This window comes from Cetorhinus maximus, chromosome 2, assembly GCF_964194155.1.
Source record: "Cetorhinus maximus chromosome 2, sCetMax3.hap1.1, whole genome shotgun sequence".
In the NCBI taxonomy this organism is placed as follows: domain Eukaryota; kingdom Metazoa; phylum Chordata; class Chondrichthyes; order Lamniformes; family Cetorhinidae; genus Cetorhinus; species Cetorhinus maximus.
Window position 1 is genome coordinate 164,233,709 of NC_135880.1, and position 16,464 is coordinate 164,250,172.

Here is a 16,464-nt window from a genome sequence, read left to right on the forward strand (position 1 = left end):
GTGGCGGCTTCACAAACATCCCCATCATCAATGATGGTGAATCCCAACACAGTGCAAAAGTCAAGGCTGAAGTATTTGCAGCCATTCTCAGCCAGAAATGTCAATTGGATGATACATCTGAGGGCTCCACCAGCACAGATGGCAGACTTCAGCCAATGTCAAGCTGAAGACACTGAGCACAGCAAACGCTGTGGGTCCCCAGCCAAGCTGTTCCAGTGCAGCATCAACAATGGCATCGATCCGACAATGTGAAAAATTGCCCAGGTATGTCCTGTCCACAAAAAAGCAGTATAAATCTAATCTGGCCAATTTCCACCCCAGTCTACTCCCAATCAGCAAAGCGATGGAAGGTGTCAGCGCTATCAAGCAGCACTAACCGTAGCAATAACCTGCTCACTGACGCTCAGTTTTGGTTCCACCAGGGCCACTTGGCTCTTGACTTTATTACAGCTTTGGGCCAAACATGGACAAAAGAGCTTAATTCCAGAGGTGTGAGAAGAGTGACTGCTCTTAACATCAAGGCAGCATTTGATAGTGTCAGGAATGAGAGTCACAACTGCACAGACTTGCAGGGAGCTGCAGAGGCACTGCTTGCTGTAAGTGCTGGAGCTGATGGTATGTTCACCCTTACAGCAACAACAGATAAACGCTTCGAAAAATCAATAAATCAAAGGGATATCTAAACAGTTAATGCAATAAGCATCAAAAGCGGCTTAATTAGTTCTGTTCATAAAATGCATTTTTTCTTTGCCACATTCAGTAAGTACAAAGGTTACTTACTGTAAAAGCAGTTTTCCCACTGTAATTGTACAATCATTTGGGCAATGGGGCAGTTGTGGATAGTCTGCAAAAAATTGGGTTCAAAATACCTGGTGTATTTCTACCAATCAATTTGGTTCTTCAATAACAATTCCCCCTACAATACAGTTTTTTAAATTGAGATTGAAACTGATGCATTCATGATGGGCAACTCCTGAAAAGGATTCAAACACAACCATGGGCAAATTGCTCATGAAACGTAAAAACTGTGAAGCAGGTTTCAAATATGTGGACCAGAACAGAGGCACCAGCTGGCAATTTTTGGTAGTCAAAAATCAGATAGGAACCTGAAATCACAATAAAAACAACAAAAATTAGATACGACTCAGTTTTTGTAGATTAATCTCAATGATTCCAATACTGTCCTGACCAGCCTCCCATTCTACATAAACTTGAAACTCATCAAAACGAGGAACATTAGAAACAAGTGTTGGCAGTTTAGCCCCTTGATCGTGTTCCAACATTCAAAGAGATCGTAGTCGATCTGCACCCCAATTCCATATACATGCCCCTAGCTCAGATTTCTTAATACCTTTGGCTAAGAAAGATTTCAGATGTAAAATTAACAATTGATCGAGCATCAATCATGGTTTGTAAAAGTTCTTGGTGACCATGCGACATCCTCATTGAACCTGACAGAATGCATTAATGAGGACCAAGCAGGAAAGTAGTGCAATGATGTAAATAAAGGAGCATACAACAAGAGTTGGTTCTGGACCTCATTGAACCCAAGACACAAACAAGTCAAAGCATTACACAGGTGCTATAAATCTGGTAAATGTTAGTTGGCTTCGGTGAGCAGCATCCAGAAAAGAAAAACAGTATGTTGTTCATCACTATCAGGGCAAATGATAGGTTGAGGAGAGAAATCAAGAGTGGTGTCATGGCTTTGTGAACAGCACATATGCCTCTTCTCCAGAAACAGGGTGAACCATCATCTTGAGATGCCAATGTCAATATTATATATGAGGTTACTGTACAATATTTACCTGGCTTAGACTTCAAAAGACTCGAAACATTCAGCTCAGCCCCTCGGACCAAATAGGAAACTAAGGAGCTGGGTAATAACAGCAAAGTGTCACACAAAATATTATGGTATCTGTCTTCCTCAAACATTATCTAAATGAAGGTCTGGTAGACTTTGATGTATTGGACCCAAACAAACAGCATTCTGTCCTGTACATTAGACATGATGAGAAGGAAGTGACTTAAATAATCAATACTTCTAGTTAGATGTGAAGCTAGCAGGCCATCTATAACATGCGGAACATTGGGTCAGTTGAGTATTCCACAATAATTTAAAACTTTTCCTGACACGTCAACCCCTTATGTGCAGCACAAATAAATGTGAAAGAGCTCAGGTCAACACTGTACAAGATTTTAACAGACTTAAGGTCAGCACTGTTGATCTCAAAAATCACAACTCTTATGTTTGCAAACTCGAATGAAGCATCTCTTTTTTTGTCAAGTCCACAGAATTGTTAAAGCACAAAAGTAATTTTGGGCAGGGGCCTCATAGCATGAACTATGAGGGCATTCGATCATGAAGTTGCTCATAATGCAGAATAGGTCCAGATGAAGGCAACATGTAAAATTTCAATCTCCATCTTCATAAATGTTTTGTTTAGCTCATGCCTGATCCTTTGGTGATATTACAGTTTGCATCGCTAAAAGCCAGGTAAATGTTGTACTGGCCCAGCATGTCTGCACCGGCCCTCTGAATGAGGAATTCACTTAGTGCCATTCTCCTGCCTTCTCCCTGTAACTCTGCATATTCTTCCTTTTCAGATAATAGTCTAATTCCCTTTTGAATGCTTCAATTGAACCTGCCTCCACCCCACTCTCAAGCAGTGCATCCCGGACCTTAACTAAGTATTTCCTCACGTCGTTTTTGCTTCTTTTACCAATTACTTTAAATTTGTGTCTTCTCGTTCTTGATCCTTCCACAAGTGGGAATAATTTCTCCCTATCTACTCTGTCCAGGCCCCTCATGATTTTGAATGCCTCTATCAAATCTCCTCTCAGCCTTTTTTTCCCTTCAAGGAAAACAGCCCTAACTTCTCCAATCTATCTTCATAACTTAACTTCCTCATCCCTGGAACCATTCTTGTGAATGTTTTTTGCACTCTGTCCACTGACTTCCCATCTTTCCTAAAGTGTGGTGCCCAGAAATGGACGCAGTGCTCCAGCTGAGGCTGAACTAGTGTCTTTATACAAGTTCAACATAACCAGCATGCTCTTGTACTCTATGCCCGTATTAATAAAGATCAGGATACTGTCACCCGTAACTTCCACGCTCCCCAGCGTCGGATTTGAGGGTTACCCAAAGATGCGCCGGGAATCCTTCTGGCAAGTTCCCAGGCAAGGGTTTGCACGGCAATTGCCCAGAAATGCTAACGTCCTCTGAACAATTGCACCGCGCTGGGAACCATCCAAAAATATGATTTAAATCGCAAACTTCGGATGGTTCAGCCAGGATTATACTAATAGTTACCCAGAAAAATTTGGGATCAAAACCTCTTCACACCCCATCCCGCACATTCACCCAGCCCCCGACAACCCCATCTCACCCCAAGACCAACCTCACCACCCCCCCTCCCCCAAACCCACTCTGATCCTCGCTCTCGTCCCCCACAATCTCTGGACCCCCTGAACTCCGGAACCCCCCCCACCCCTCTGACCTCCAGGTCCCCCCAACTTCTACCCCCCCACCCTCTAGATCCCACCCCGCCCTCCAGAGCCCCACCACCGGACCGCCGAAAACCCCCACCCTCCAAATCCTATCTATTTACCTTAGATACTTGCCTTCTCCCTGGCCTGTCAATTTCCCTGGCCTTTTAAACTTACCTGCTTTATATAGCAAGTGCTACAAAATGGGGGGTGTGGCCTCCTGAATATGCTGGATCTACACTTCATTGGGGCTTGTGAGGATTCTTTTGATGCAGACCCCAAGTAGCTCCAGTGAACGGAAGCGGCACCACAATTTCAAGACCAGGTAAGCGTGCATTTATTTATTCTAATTTCTGTGGGCCAGCACTTTCTGACACTAATTGGAAGTTACGGCCCTGTATGTTTTATTAACCACTGTCTCAAGCTGTCCTGCCAGCTTCAGTAACTTACGTGCACATACACCCAGTTCCCTCTATCCTGCACCCCCTTTAGAATTGTGCGATTTATTTTATATTGTCTCTCCATGTTCTATCAAAATGAATCACTTCACATTTCTCCGCATTGAATTTCATCTGCCACCTGTCTGCCCATTCCACCAACTTGTCTATGTCCTTTTTAAGTTCTACACGACCCTCCTCACAGGTCACAATGCTTCCAAGGTTTTGTATCATCCGCAAACTTTGAAATTGTGCCCTGCACACCAACGTCTAGGTTATGGAAAAGCAAGGGTCCCAACTCGAAAAACATCCATTAACCATTACTCTCTGCTTTCTGTCACCCAGCCAATTTTGTATGCATGTTGCTACTGCCCCTTTTATTCAATGGGGAATAACTGTGCTCACAAGCTTCTTGTGTGGCACTGTATCAAACGCCCTTTGGAAGACTATGTAAAGCACATCAACCGCACTGCCCTCATCAGCCCTCGCTGTTACCCTCTTCAAAAATCTCCAGCAAGTTAAATACGATTTTCCCCTAAGAAATTCATGCTGGCTTTTAACTAACCTGGATTTGTCCAGGTGACTATTAATTTCATCCTAAATTATTGTATCTAGAAGTACCCTCACCACCTAAGTTAAATTGACTGGACTGTAGCTGCTGGGCTTATCGTTACACCTTTTAAGAAGCCAACAGATAGGGTGTAACGTTTGCAATTCTCCAGTCCTCTGGCACCATCCCTGAGTCTAAAGGAAGAATGAAAAATTATGGTGAGTGCCTCCACAACTTTCACTCTCATTTCCCTCAGCATCCTTGCATACATCTCATTCAGTCCTGGTGCTTTATCCATTTTAAGTACAGACAGCATATCCAATAACTCCTCGTCAATTTTTAAATCCTTCTAGTGTGTGAATTCCCAGTTTCAACATGAACTGGGTAGCATCTTTTCCTTGGTAAAGGGAGATGCAAAATATTCATTTAATATCTCAGACATGCCCTCCGTCTTCATGCGCAAATCACCTTTTTGGTCCCTAATTGGCCCTGCTCTTTCTTTTACCACCTTTCACTCTTTATATGCCTAAGGAAGACTTTGGGTTTCCCTTTGACGTTGGCTGCCAGTCTCTTTTCGTACTCCCTCTTTGCTTCTCTCATTTGCTTTTTCACCGCCCCTCTGAACATTCTATATTCAGCTTGGTTTTCAATTGTATTTTCATATAAAGGAAATATAATCTCTTATAAAGGAAATATAATCTAGCAGCCCACACCTGATCTTATTTGTCATCCCGTGGTTTTGGGCACAAAATGGATGAGCAGTAAGTTTTTAACACTGCTCATGACGTTCAAGGTCTCCTGTTGTATGAAGATATATTTGAAACAAGTTTGAGAAACAAATGTGTTTTGTTAATTATCACAATGCGCAAATGTCATTGCTGATTTTCTCAGTGAATTAGATTATCTTCAAAAAAAAAGAAAAACTTGCGTTTATATAGAGCTTTTCATGACCACTGGACATCTCAAAGCATTTTACAGCCAATGCAGTACTTTTTGAAGTGTGTTCACTGTTGTAATGTAGGAAAACTTATTATATTCTTCCTGAAGAATATAATAAATTTTATTTATATCTGCAGTAAAATGTAGTGAGATCACACCTCCAAATTCTCTGGGTGTTCGGTAGCCTGGGGATGCCTACGAGCGTGTTCCCTGGAAATTTGTCATTTTTGATACTATATTTTACAAGATTTTGCAATATATCCACTTTTAAAACTGCCAAACATGATGTCTTGCTCCAAAACGGACAAGATGATGCATCTGTAATCAAAACATTATGGAGCAGAATGCCTCAGCAACCTCCCCCCCACCCCACCCAACCCCATACATGTTATCCACTTCTGAAGTAACAGCAACACTGGAAACCAATCCAGCCTCGAGACAGGTGGTGCCAGGCTTTCTGCCCAGAAAGTGGTAACAGCCTTGAATGCATTCATCTGCCCACTTTACTTGCTGCTGCTTCTTGTCACTGGCATTCCTTGGGGATTTATCCATCATTTATACATCATACAAACAGTTATAAAAACATTCAAATTTTGTGCTAAAAGCTACCCTAACAACTAATTTAAGATAATCAGTCAAGCTCATAACATGGCTCAATTACACTTGCTGGAAGTGACATATATTCATATGCAGAGGCCATTCTCTGCAAACAAAAGGAATATGTTCAAGCCTTGCACCTTCTTCGAATTATCTGGGAGCTTGGAGAGCCAATAGTTTCCCGTTGCTTTCTCCATGGCAACATCGCAGCCAATAAGAGTCAAGTTTCCAACCTTTTCTCCTGAGATCATTTGAAATTTGGCATTCTTGCCTTTGTCCTGATGAATGCAAGGCAAAAAGGTTTCACCAACATCTCTCTCTTTTCAGCAAAATGCAAACCTGCTTCACCCAAGTGGGAAACATCAGGCTCTGCCACCATTTACAAAGTCAAAATGATGCTTTGTAAATGTTTTTGGTGAGAGATAAAATAGGGGAAAAACACTATTGTGTCTGATTTAAATGGGGAAGATGCTTCTGGTAAGAATTTCTAATTGCGCCAAAAGGAGTGCATTATCTGAATGTGAGGTTAAGTATGACCCTTTTTTTATTCGTTCATGGGATGTAGGTGTCGCCGACTAAGCGAGCATTTATTGCCCATCCCTAATTGCCCTTGTTCACAGGGCATTTTAAGAGTCAACCACATTGCTGTGGGTCTGAAGTCACATGGACCAGACCAGGTAAGGATGGCAGACTTCCTTCCATTAGTAAACCAGATGGTATTTTTACGACAATCGACAATGGTTTCATGGCCATCATCAGGCTTTTAATTCCAGATTTTTTAATGAATTCGAATTTCACCATCTGCTGTGGTGGGATTTGAACCCAGGTCCCCAGATCATTTTCCTGGATCTCTGGAATTGTCCAGTGACAATACCACTATGCCACCACCTCTCCCGTTTACAATAACAGCTTTAACTCAGTCCTTCTATGAGCTGAAATCAAAACCAAGTAGAGTTCCCCAAGTCAAAAATTTGAGTTCCAGTAATCCCAGCGATTCAAACGATAAGTATCTTTATTTTTGTACCATTAAATTCATGTCTCATTGGAATAAAGTGATAGCCAATCTGATCCATGTTTTATACCAATTATTTGGAAACTGAGATATCAAGAACTTTCCCCTGATGAGCCAAACGGTTTAAATAGCTGCCATATTAAATCAAGGGGAACGTGGCTACAAAACGGCTGTGCAGTCATTCCAGTTTTGCTGGTCTCAATCCACTACATGATATAAACTGGTGCACTGGGAATTGGACCAATATTACAGAAGCTTTTCCACTGGAATATAAATGCTTAATGTGAAAGCTTTGTGTCGTGGGCCAGTGACCACAATGAACAGGATAGACATTACCAAATTTACAAAGTCCTTTATAGAGTGTAAAGCTTTATCACATCTGTCTCAGGTGAATTCAAGCCTGGTTACAGAGGAGGGGGAAATATATAAAATTTATGTAGGATCAGGGAGCTGAGAGAGAGAGAGAGAGAGAGAGAGAGAGAGAGGAAGAAGGAAGAAAGCAAAATACTGTGATGTTGGAAATCTGAAACAAAAACAAAAGTAGCTGGAAAAACTCAGCAGGCCTGACAGCATCTGCAGAGAGGAATACAGTTAACGTTTTGAGTCCGTTTAACTCTTCATCAGAACTAAGGAAATATAGAAATGAGGTGAAATTTAAGCTGTTTGAGGGGGGGTGGGACAGGTAGAGCTGGATAGAGGGCCAGTGATAGGTGGAGGAAAAGAAGAGATTGCCAAAGATGTCATAGACGAAAGGACAGTTGACGGTGGTGATATTAGCTAAGGAATGTGCTAATGGTGACACTAAGGGTAGAAAGCAGGACAAACAAGTGACAGATAGCCCTAGTGGGGGTGGGGTGGGGGGAAGGGATTGAAATGAGGTAAAAGGTGGAGATAAAACAATGAATGGAAATAAATTTTAAAATTATAGAAATAGGTGGGGAAAGAAAATATGTACATATATTATAAATTATTAGAAAAAAGGGGGGGTGGGGGAAATCGGAAAAGGGGGTGGGGATGGAGGAGAGAGTTCATGATCTGGAACATGATCTGAGTTCAAATCATGAACTCTCTCCTCCATCCCCACCCCCTTTCTGATCCCCCTTTTTTCTAATAATTTATAATTTTTTTTAAACATATATATTTTTTTCATTTCCCACCTATTTCTATTATTTTAAAATTTATTTCCATCCATTGTTTTATCTCCACCTTTTAGCCAATTTCAATCCATTCCCCCCACCCCACCCCCATTAGGGCTTTCATTTGCTCGTCCTGTTTTCTACCCTTAATGTCATTATTAGCACATTCCTTTGTTAGTATCACCACCGTCATCACCCCTTTGTCCTTTTGTCTATGACATCTTTGGCAATCTGTTCTTTGCCTCTGCCTATCACTGGCCCTCTATCCAGCACTACCTGTCCCACCCCCCTCAAACAGCTTATATTTCACCTAATTTCTATTTTTCTTTAGTTCTGATGAACAGTCATACGGACTCGAAACGTTAACCGTATTCCTCTCCGCAGATGCTGTCAGACCTGCTGAGTTTTTCCGGCTATTTTTGTTTTTGTTTAAAGAAAGCAACCTGACCTGAACAACCAGGATAGACTTGGCAGTTTTTAGGTCGCAGATGAGACTAAAGCCAAAAAGGCAAAGAGCGCAAATCCCAGCAGGACAGAGAGGTGGCGCCTACAGCCCCTGGAGCTTGGCAGAGTCAGCAATGGCAGAAGGCAAGGAAGTTCAACTACTCCCTGTGGGAGTGAGGAGCACATTTTAACCCCTCTCTGGGTAAAGACATCTCTCCTGAATTCACGGAGTTAGAGTTTCGACTCTGTATGACTCTTCAGAGCTCTGAAGAGTCATACGGACTCGAAACATTGACTCTCTGTTTCTCTCTCCACAGGTGCTGCCAGACCTGCTGAGTTTTCCCAGCATTCAGATTTCCAGCATCAGCAATATTTTGCTTTTACCTCCTGAATTCCCTATTGGATTCTGCAGTTTGCCAGGCCCTGATGCCCCATGTCTATTTACATGCTGTATGCGAGGAGAAGGGGTACACAGTGGCTCATTCCGGTGAAGAGTGGCTCATTCCGGTGAAGACAGGGTACAGAAATACTGCTTGAAGTGGCAAATGGCCTCATTATCTATTTCCTGAGGTTTCCCCCCTGCTATCCCATCCAAAATTAGGAGGGATTAGTGGAAGAAAGTCCAATCCAAGTGAATTACCAATTAATGTAACAATGCAGCTTTATTTTGCACATTTCACTATCCAAACATAATGAACAGTTCTATAGTACTTGGCAACAACAGTCAAAAAAACGTTGCAGGAACTCCCAAGTAAATAGAGGCAGGCAGCCACTGAGTCATCTCAGCTCAGTCAGATACTACAGTCCCCTTGCTGTAGTCTCCAACCGTTTAAATAATTCCAGAAGTTTACCCTCCACTTCTCTTCTCAGAAGCCCATTCCATGTGTTAGTCACTCAATGCAGAAAGAAAAACATCCTGGCCGATGTCAACTTTTACCGGTTTGCACATATGCCCTCTTGTCCCAGAGTGAGCGCTTGAGATTGAACAGTGCCAGTGGCCCACAGTTAAAAGCAGCGGCGAGGGGTCAGGAGTCAGAGTGAATACATTTTAAAATAAGAGTTAAAAGAAACCTAAGTACAAGATCACAGGATACATTGATCACTATTAGCAATGCAGGTTAATAAAGTCATAATTTTAAAAAGCAAACAAAGCACTGAGGATCATTTCTAGAGGGAGAGAACTGAAAAGCAGAGAGTCATGCAGCGGTTCAAGAAGGCAGCTCACCATCACCTTTTCAAGGGCAATTAGGGATGGGCAATAAATGCCAGCCCAGCCAGCGACACCCATCGCGTGAATGAATAGAAAGAAATGTTAAACCTGTACAGAATATTGATTAGACCACATGGAGCACCGTGAACAGTTCTTGTCTCCCACCATATAATGTATATATATATATATATATATATATTGCCAAGGGTGCAGAAAAATATCCAAACTGAGACGTTTTACCTATCAGGAAAAGCTTTACAAGCTGGGGCTTTTCTCACTGGAAAATAGAAGACTGAGATGTGACCTGATAGGACTTCAAGTTTATGAAAGGGTTTGATAGGATGGACATAAAGATGATGTTTTAATTTGGGGATGTGGGGAGACTAGGAGAAGGGAATATAAATATAAAAAATAGTCATTAATAAATCCAATAGTCAATTCAGGAGATGTCTTTATTCAAAGAGCAGTTAAAATGCATTTCTCACTCCCACAGGGAGTAGTTGAAGTAAATAGCATAAATGTATTCAAGGGGAAGCATGTTTCCACGAAAGATATAGAAAGATATGTTCATGTAGTTAGATGAAGAGGGATGGGAGAAGTATAAACACTAGAATGGCCCGTTGGTCCAAAATTCCTGTTTCTGTGCTGTGAATAATTTGACAGGCCAGGTTAGAAGCTAAACATCACAGCTAGACTCAAACCTCATTATTCACACATTTCACCACAGAAGATCACACACATATACTCTCTTAGAAGTGCCTCGTTATGCATTCTTAGCTAAGAGCCCAGACATCCATTAGTGTTGAAACAGCTGCGCCCCTGAGAAAATATTGCTCGATTGACAGCGTTGACTCTCTGATCTATTCTGTCAAGTGCACAAGATTTATTTGCACAAGAGGTTACAAGTGGTCTTTCTTGTACCTCTGTTTCAGGTATACAAACCGTATACTATTTAGTTTGGTAGTACAGAACTTGAGTATTGCTAAAATTTAAATCAGGCAGCTCGATTATAATTGGTGAACACCTGGGGAATGAACCAGAAAATGGCTGTCACTTATTTTGTTTAGCTAAAACATGTTCTGTCTGCAAAGAACAGGGCCCTGTGTATTAATATATGTAGCTTCCAGTACATGCAAATGCACCACACTGCAAGCTCAACTGGCAATCTTAAATTGGTTGTCAGCTTAATTCTTAGCACATTCAGGATTATTTAGCAAGCGTTGTCTAATTGCAGAATCACATCTAATGTTGGACACTGCATTTTGAGTTTTGCAAGCAAGGGCTGGTTGGGCATGATCTGTACCTTACCCATTGCAAACAGTGGAAGGGACATGCTGTTTGATCCTGGATTAAATTTCAAACAATGCTTGACAGGTAACTGTAAGTCACAATCAACTGGTGCGTTCTTCATGACATCACCTCAGGCAATCAGCATTCTCTTCTCATACAGTATAAATATGTTGTTTCCCCGACATTGGTATTTTCTTGCAAATTGTTCTGATGAGCGCAAGGCAAAAAGCTTTGACAAAAAATGCCTCTTTTTTCAGTATACTATTTGTATACCTGAGGTTTCAAGTGCTTGCAGTTTCTGCTATTGATACTTGAAAGGTTCTGGATGATTGACACTTATATTGGCCTGTAATGAAAGGAGTTTTTTTTCTGAGAAAGTGGAAAGTTATGAATTAATCGTTTTTTTTAAAGCTTTTTTAAACACAGCTTATTGTCACTATAGGGTTCATTGGTTCTGTACAGAGTGTATAGTGGGTGAATGGGTATGGAAGTGCCTTGGCTTGGCATGGAGGGTATGAGGGGCCATGGGGAGTGGGTGGATGGGCATAGCTAGGTATAGAGGGTATAAGGGGTCATGGGAGTTGTTAAGGGGGCATGAGGTGGCATGGATGATGCATGGGGAGTGTGTGGAGGTGACCGGGTGCGAAGGGCAAGAGCTAGAGGGCCTAACTGTTTTTATTATAACCAGGATGAAGTCCCAGAGCACTGATGCAAGCCTTTGAAACAGTCCGCTTTGGCACCTGGCAGCCTCTGTGGCTGCCTCAGAGCTCTTTCCAGGGGTGGTGGACCCAACTCCTGTTAGCACCCATCCCATCTGGAACAGAAATCTTATATTTACATCCAGTCTAATAAGCATGGGTCATGGTGTGACAGACTCTCTCACCCTCTCTGGCAGGCAAAGGACTGAGTGCCTGACTAAGCCAAACCAAGTGGAGTGCGAGAAGCAAATTTCTAATAGACCTACTTCTCTTGACTGCGTTTACAGTTGACCTGCTCCTCGGCATCTTACCAAAGTTACACCAGCGGTCCTTCTGAAACCACTGCCCGTGTGAGGAGTCCCCTTACAGAAGCGGAATTCTGCGGATCTCCCCTGCAAATGGAAGCAGAGCTCCATGGAGACTGTGCCCTGGCCCATCAACCAACTCTCCCCAAACTCTGCTCACAGCCTTTATACCAAGAGCAGTCCCTACACTGAGGGACCACCTCTTAGAAAAGGACAATGCTATGAAATAGTGGTGGTACAAAGCTAATCAGGTAAATAGGTAAGTTGTCAAAAAATGTTTTCTACTGGGATTATTATCGTGATTTTTTTTTCTGTCTGAAGGTTGAGAGAGACTGTACATGGAAGGAAATGAAGTTCAGGGGCTCCACCACACCATCAGCTGTAACTATGTCTCAGTTCAAGTGATCTATATTTATATTGAACATGTAAACTTATGGGATCATCTGTAGGATGCACACAAACTAACATTGCTGCTCTTCATATTAATGACACATGCTGCATGTATATCAGGCAATATTCATAACCTGACGCCAACAATGGGCAACATCATTTTGCTACGACCTGTGACTGTTTGATGGATCTTAAAAGGGGGGTAAAAATAACATGCATGATTGAAGGAGAAGGTTAAGGGCAGGGGAAGGGGGGTGGGGGAGCTGCTAGAGAAGGGGCCTGAAACAGGAAAAGCACCAGGGACCGTGATTTCTCTCTCTGGCTCCACTTATGTTTGATCCCATGCCTCAGTCTCGATCTAAAGTGGCAATGTGGCAGCCAACTACAGCCCAATGTTGATTACATATGGGGGGAAAAAAATGCCATTTCTAAATGGACTGTAGACACCACTGGGGTCCCTGTTACACCCTCACACCACAATATGCCACTCCCAGCCTCAACTGCAGCTGCCTCTAAACCGGGAAACTATCTTACAATCCTGGGATACGAGGAGGGGCGGGAAGGGAGGGGTAGTGGTGGAGGGTGGTTGGGTGGGGGTGGTGGGGTGGGGCGGGGGGGGGATGCTGGAGGAGATCACAATTCTTGCTCCTGATGGAAAGTGTATGTGGGCTCCAGGAACAGGCTCAGCTGTGATTCCTCCATTATACAATAGCCTGCCAACTCATTAGTTCAAAGTGACAGTGGAGAATAGCCATTTGGGGGAGACAGTGTGGCCATCTGGCCCAAATGAAGTACAGCCAAACACAAGCTTGAGCTTCAGGGAGAGGAGAGGGGAGAAAATAACCATTAATAAATCTCCGGCAAGTTAATATTTTACATTCAAGGGTTTAGATAGAGGGCTGTTATATTGCCTTTTTGGCAGCATATCTGGAATTGTAGTAGCCAAAATAAACAAAAAACACACCACCAACTTCATGTCTTCTCCCTAGATAGATAGCTCAGACATTATAAAAAAATCTATGGTGTGCTAATTCTTGAAAAAGTGCTTTGAACTATTAGTATATTTTCCTCTATTATAGAGTGATCTTTGCATGGAATATCTCCTCCTCTTTCCACCTGAGATCCATAACCATTAGAGCAACCACCTTAAATTCCAAGCTAAATTAAGGTTTGCAACTTAATTTTGCTTTTAGTTCTTTTGCTGCAGCTTTATTCTCCTGCTATATTTCCAGCCGGGAAAGATCCAGGTCAGGATATGAGTAACACATTGCTGAATGTCAGCCCACGTTTTATTTAAAGTTAACCACCAATATACAATTCAGAAACGATGGCATTTATCAGTGGTACATGCACCAATGAACCCATTTCCAATGTGTAAATGCTATGCTCAAGAGAAAAGATTTCGGTGCTGGGAATTGGAACATTACTTCCTTTGACCATCCAGGATGAGTATTAAATGCTCCTATGTCAATTTTTCCTTTTAAACTCTTCCTCAACATGCCAAACCCTCACTCAAAAGCAGACCCTTTTACTGCAAAGCTCTCCTACAAACTGTGACCTCAGAAAATTGATGAATTGGCCCCAAAAAGTTCCAGTAATCAAGTTCTGCTTGCACTTATATTTCTAATCCGCTTACTTGTGTCATTTTAATTCTGTAGGCCTGGAAATAGGGCTGCCCCTATTTCCTCACTGCTGGTAAATCCTAAATTAAAACACCCAGATCTGTTAACCCAATAACAAGATACATCAAAAATAATGGGAACAAGAATTATACTTCATACACAGTCTCTCGAGGCTCCATGGTATACAAATGTGCGATCTACAACATTAAAAAGCTTGCCCCACTCTCAACACCATTTCCATTTCCTACACCAGTCATTGAATGACCGGACTGTAATTTCCAATTTGCCAGGAAGAGTCGGTCATGGCCCATGCGATGACAAACTGGACAGGTTGCCAAAATCCCTTGTCCTCAACAAGTATTAATTAGCTTACCATCTTCTAATTCCGCAATGCACTCAGTCCCTTAATCATACTCCGGCTTTTAAATTGGAGGTTAAATTATTTGCATATTAAAACAGTAACTTGCCTTGTACAACCCAAAGCCTGGATCTATGAGAAACGATCGCGTCGATGTTCCTGGACGATTTTTCTTGTTGCTTTCTGCACTGGAAGAGGTTTTGTCACACTCGCTCTGTGATGAGCTGCATCCTGAGTCACTGTCTGATAGCTCAACCTCATTCTCCTTTTTCTTCACTGTGGAGGAAGCAGGCTGACGAATCAAAAGCTGAATGATATCATTCAGTCCCACGTTGTAATCAAACAGGCTATGGCCATCTTCCAACTGAAAAATGAAAGAAAACGTTCTCAAGTCATTATATCGTTCAAATTGGATCAGAATTATACAAAATCCGAGTGTCAATTTTGACTGCACAAGGGAATTCAGCTTCCCAGTTGAGGACTAAACTTCAAATAGACAAGTGTCTTATGTTGCAACGCACCAAATGCAAGAGGAAATATTCTGCATTTTTCTTTTTAAAAAAAAGGATTACCATGAAAAAAATGTTCATTATCATACTCCTCTGTCTCAGGTAGCACTTACACTTGAATCAAAACAGAAAATGCTGGATATATTTAGCAGGTCTCACAACCATCTGTGGAATAAGAAACAAGAGTTTAGGTTTCATGTTGATGACCTTTCATCAGAACATTCTGATAAAAGGTCATCGAGCTGCAACGTCAACTCTGTTTCTCTCTCCACAGATGTTGCCTGACCAGCTGAGTATTTTCAGCATTTTTTGTTTTTATTTGCGATTTCCAGCATCTGTGGTGGTTTGCTTTTGTCTCAGCCTACTTTAACGCTTATGCCACCAACAAATCCCTCAAAATTTGCACCAAGAACAGCCAGGTTTTTCCGTGAGCTACAAGGCTGTAATTAATCATCACATATACACAAGAAACTGACAGAAATAGCACAGAAAGTAAAGTTCAATAACAAAACTAAAAAAAAACACCCTTAACTTGGCCTGAAAGACTGCCAGATTATGGTCTTTTCGATTTACCCATGCTCAGCTGGACTGCTCTGCCTTGGTTCATTTAGCTTCAGACGGCCAACAAAACAAAACTTAGATGCTGCAAGATGCAGCTATACAGACTGACAAAGAGCTACAGTTTTCAAATATAGTAAATTAGCCTGGGCTGTTACCACTGTAACCACCTACCAGTACAAGCAAGTCATGCACAAGCTCACAAAATTCAACCAAGTAAAGCCTGATGTGCTTTGTTGCCAACCACTTCCCTGAAGCTTGGATTGCACACACCCATGGGCAGAATTTAAGCTAGCTCACGGGAGCAGGCTGGGAGATGGAGAAGGGGAGATGTAAAATCGGAGTGGAAGGCGGGGATGGAGTTGCCAGTTGCCTTTCTGATTCCCTATGATACAGTCAAGAGCAGGGAAGGTCGAGGACGGCCTTCCCACCCAGAGGCCAATTCCACAGCCACCATTCTACCAGTGCCAGGGCGGACATGGAGCCTCTAGCAAGAGGAGAGGCCACCCAGTAAACGCTGGTGGCCTCCTTGCAAACTTGGGCAGGTGGTGAAATGGCCCCTCAAGAGCCCATGGAGGGCACCCTTGCTATAACAACCCCCTCACCCCTTACTTGGTTAAGGCCTGCCTGACCGGTCCTGGTGAGCTCAGCCTACTTACCTGGACCCCAGGGCCTCCTCCATTGTTGCTGGTCAACAGGCTGCTGCAGTACCAGCAGTGGCCACCACTCCAAATGGCACTGCTGAGACTGAAGGGCTGCTGGCCCTCTGATTATTGGCCAGCTGCTCTTGGAGTGGGATCTCTGCACTTAAAGTAAGGGAAGCCTCAACACCAAACAGTTCATTGCCTGAAGGGTATAGTATCGCATTGGGGCTCCAAGAAATGGCCACAGCAGGGTTACCCTTAGCTTTCCAACCCACC

The 16,464-nt window shown here is 42.6% G+C and overlaps 1 protein-coding gene across 2 annotated transcripts in view; it reads right to left on the minus strand.

Annotated features, from left to right (window-relative positions):
* Window positions 1-16,464, minus strand: part of uhrf2 (ubiquitin like with PHD and ring finger domains 2) — a 165,119-nt gene that overhangs the window by 126,582 nt on the left and 22,073 nt on the right. For both annotated transcript variants that reach the window (XM_078570566.1, XM_078570567.1), the window contains exon 2: window positions 14,587-14,841. In XM_078570566.1, the coding sequence (XP_078426692.1) occupies window positions 14,587-14,841 (255 nt within the window). The remainder of the gene's footprint in view (window positions 1-14,586; window positions 14,842-16,464) is intronic.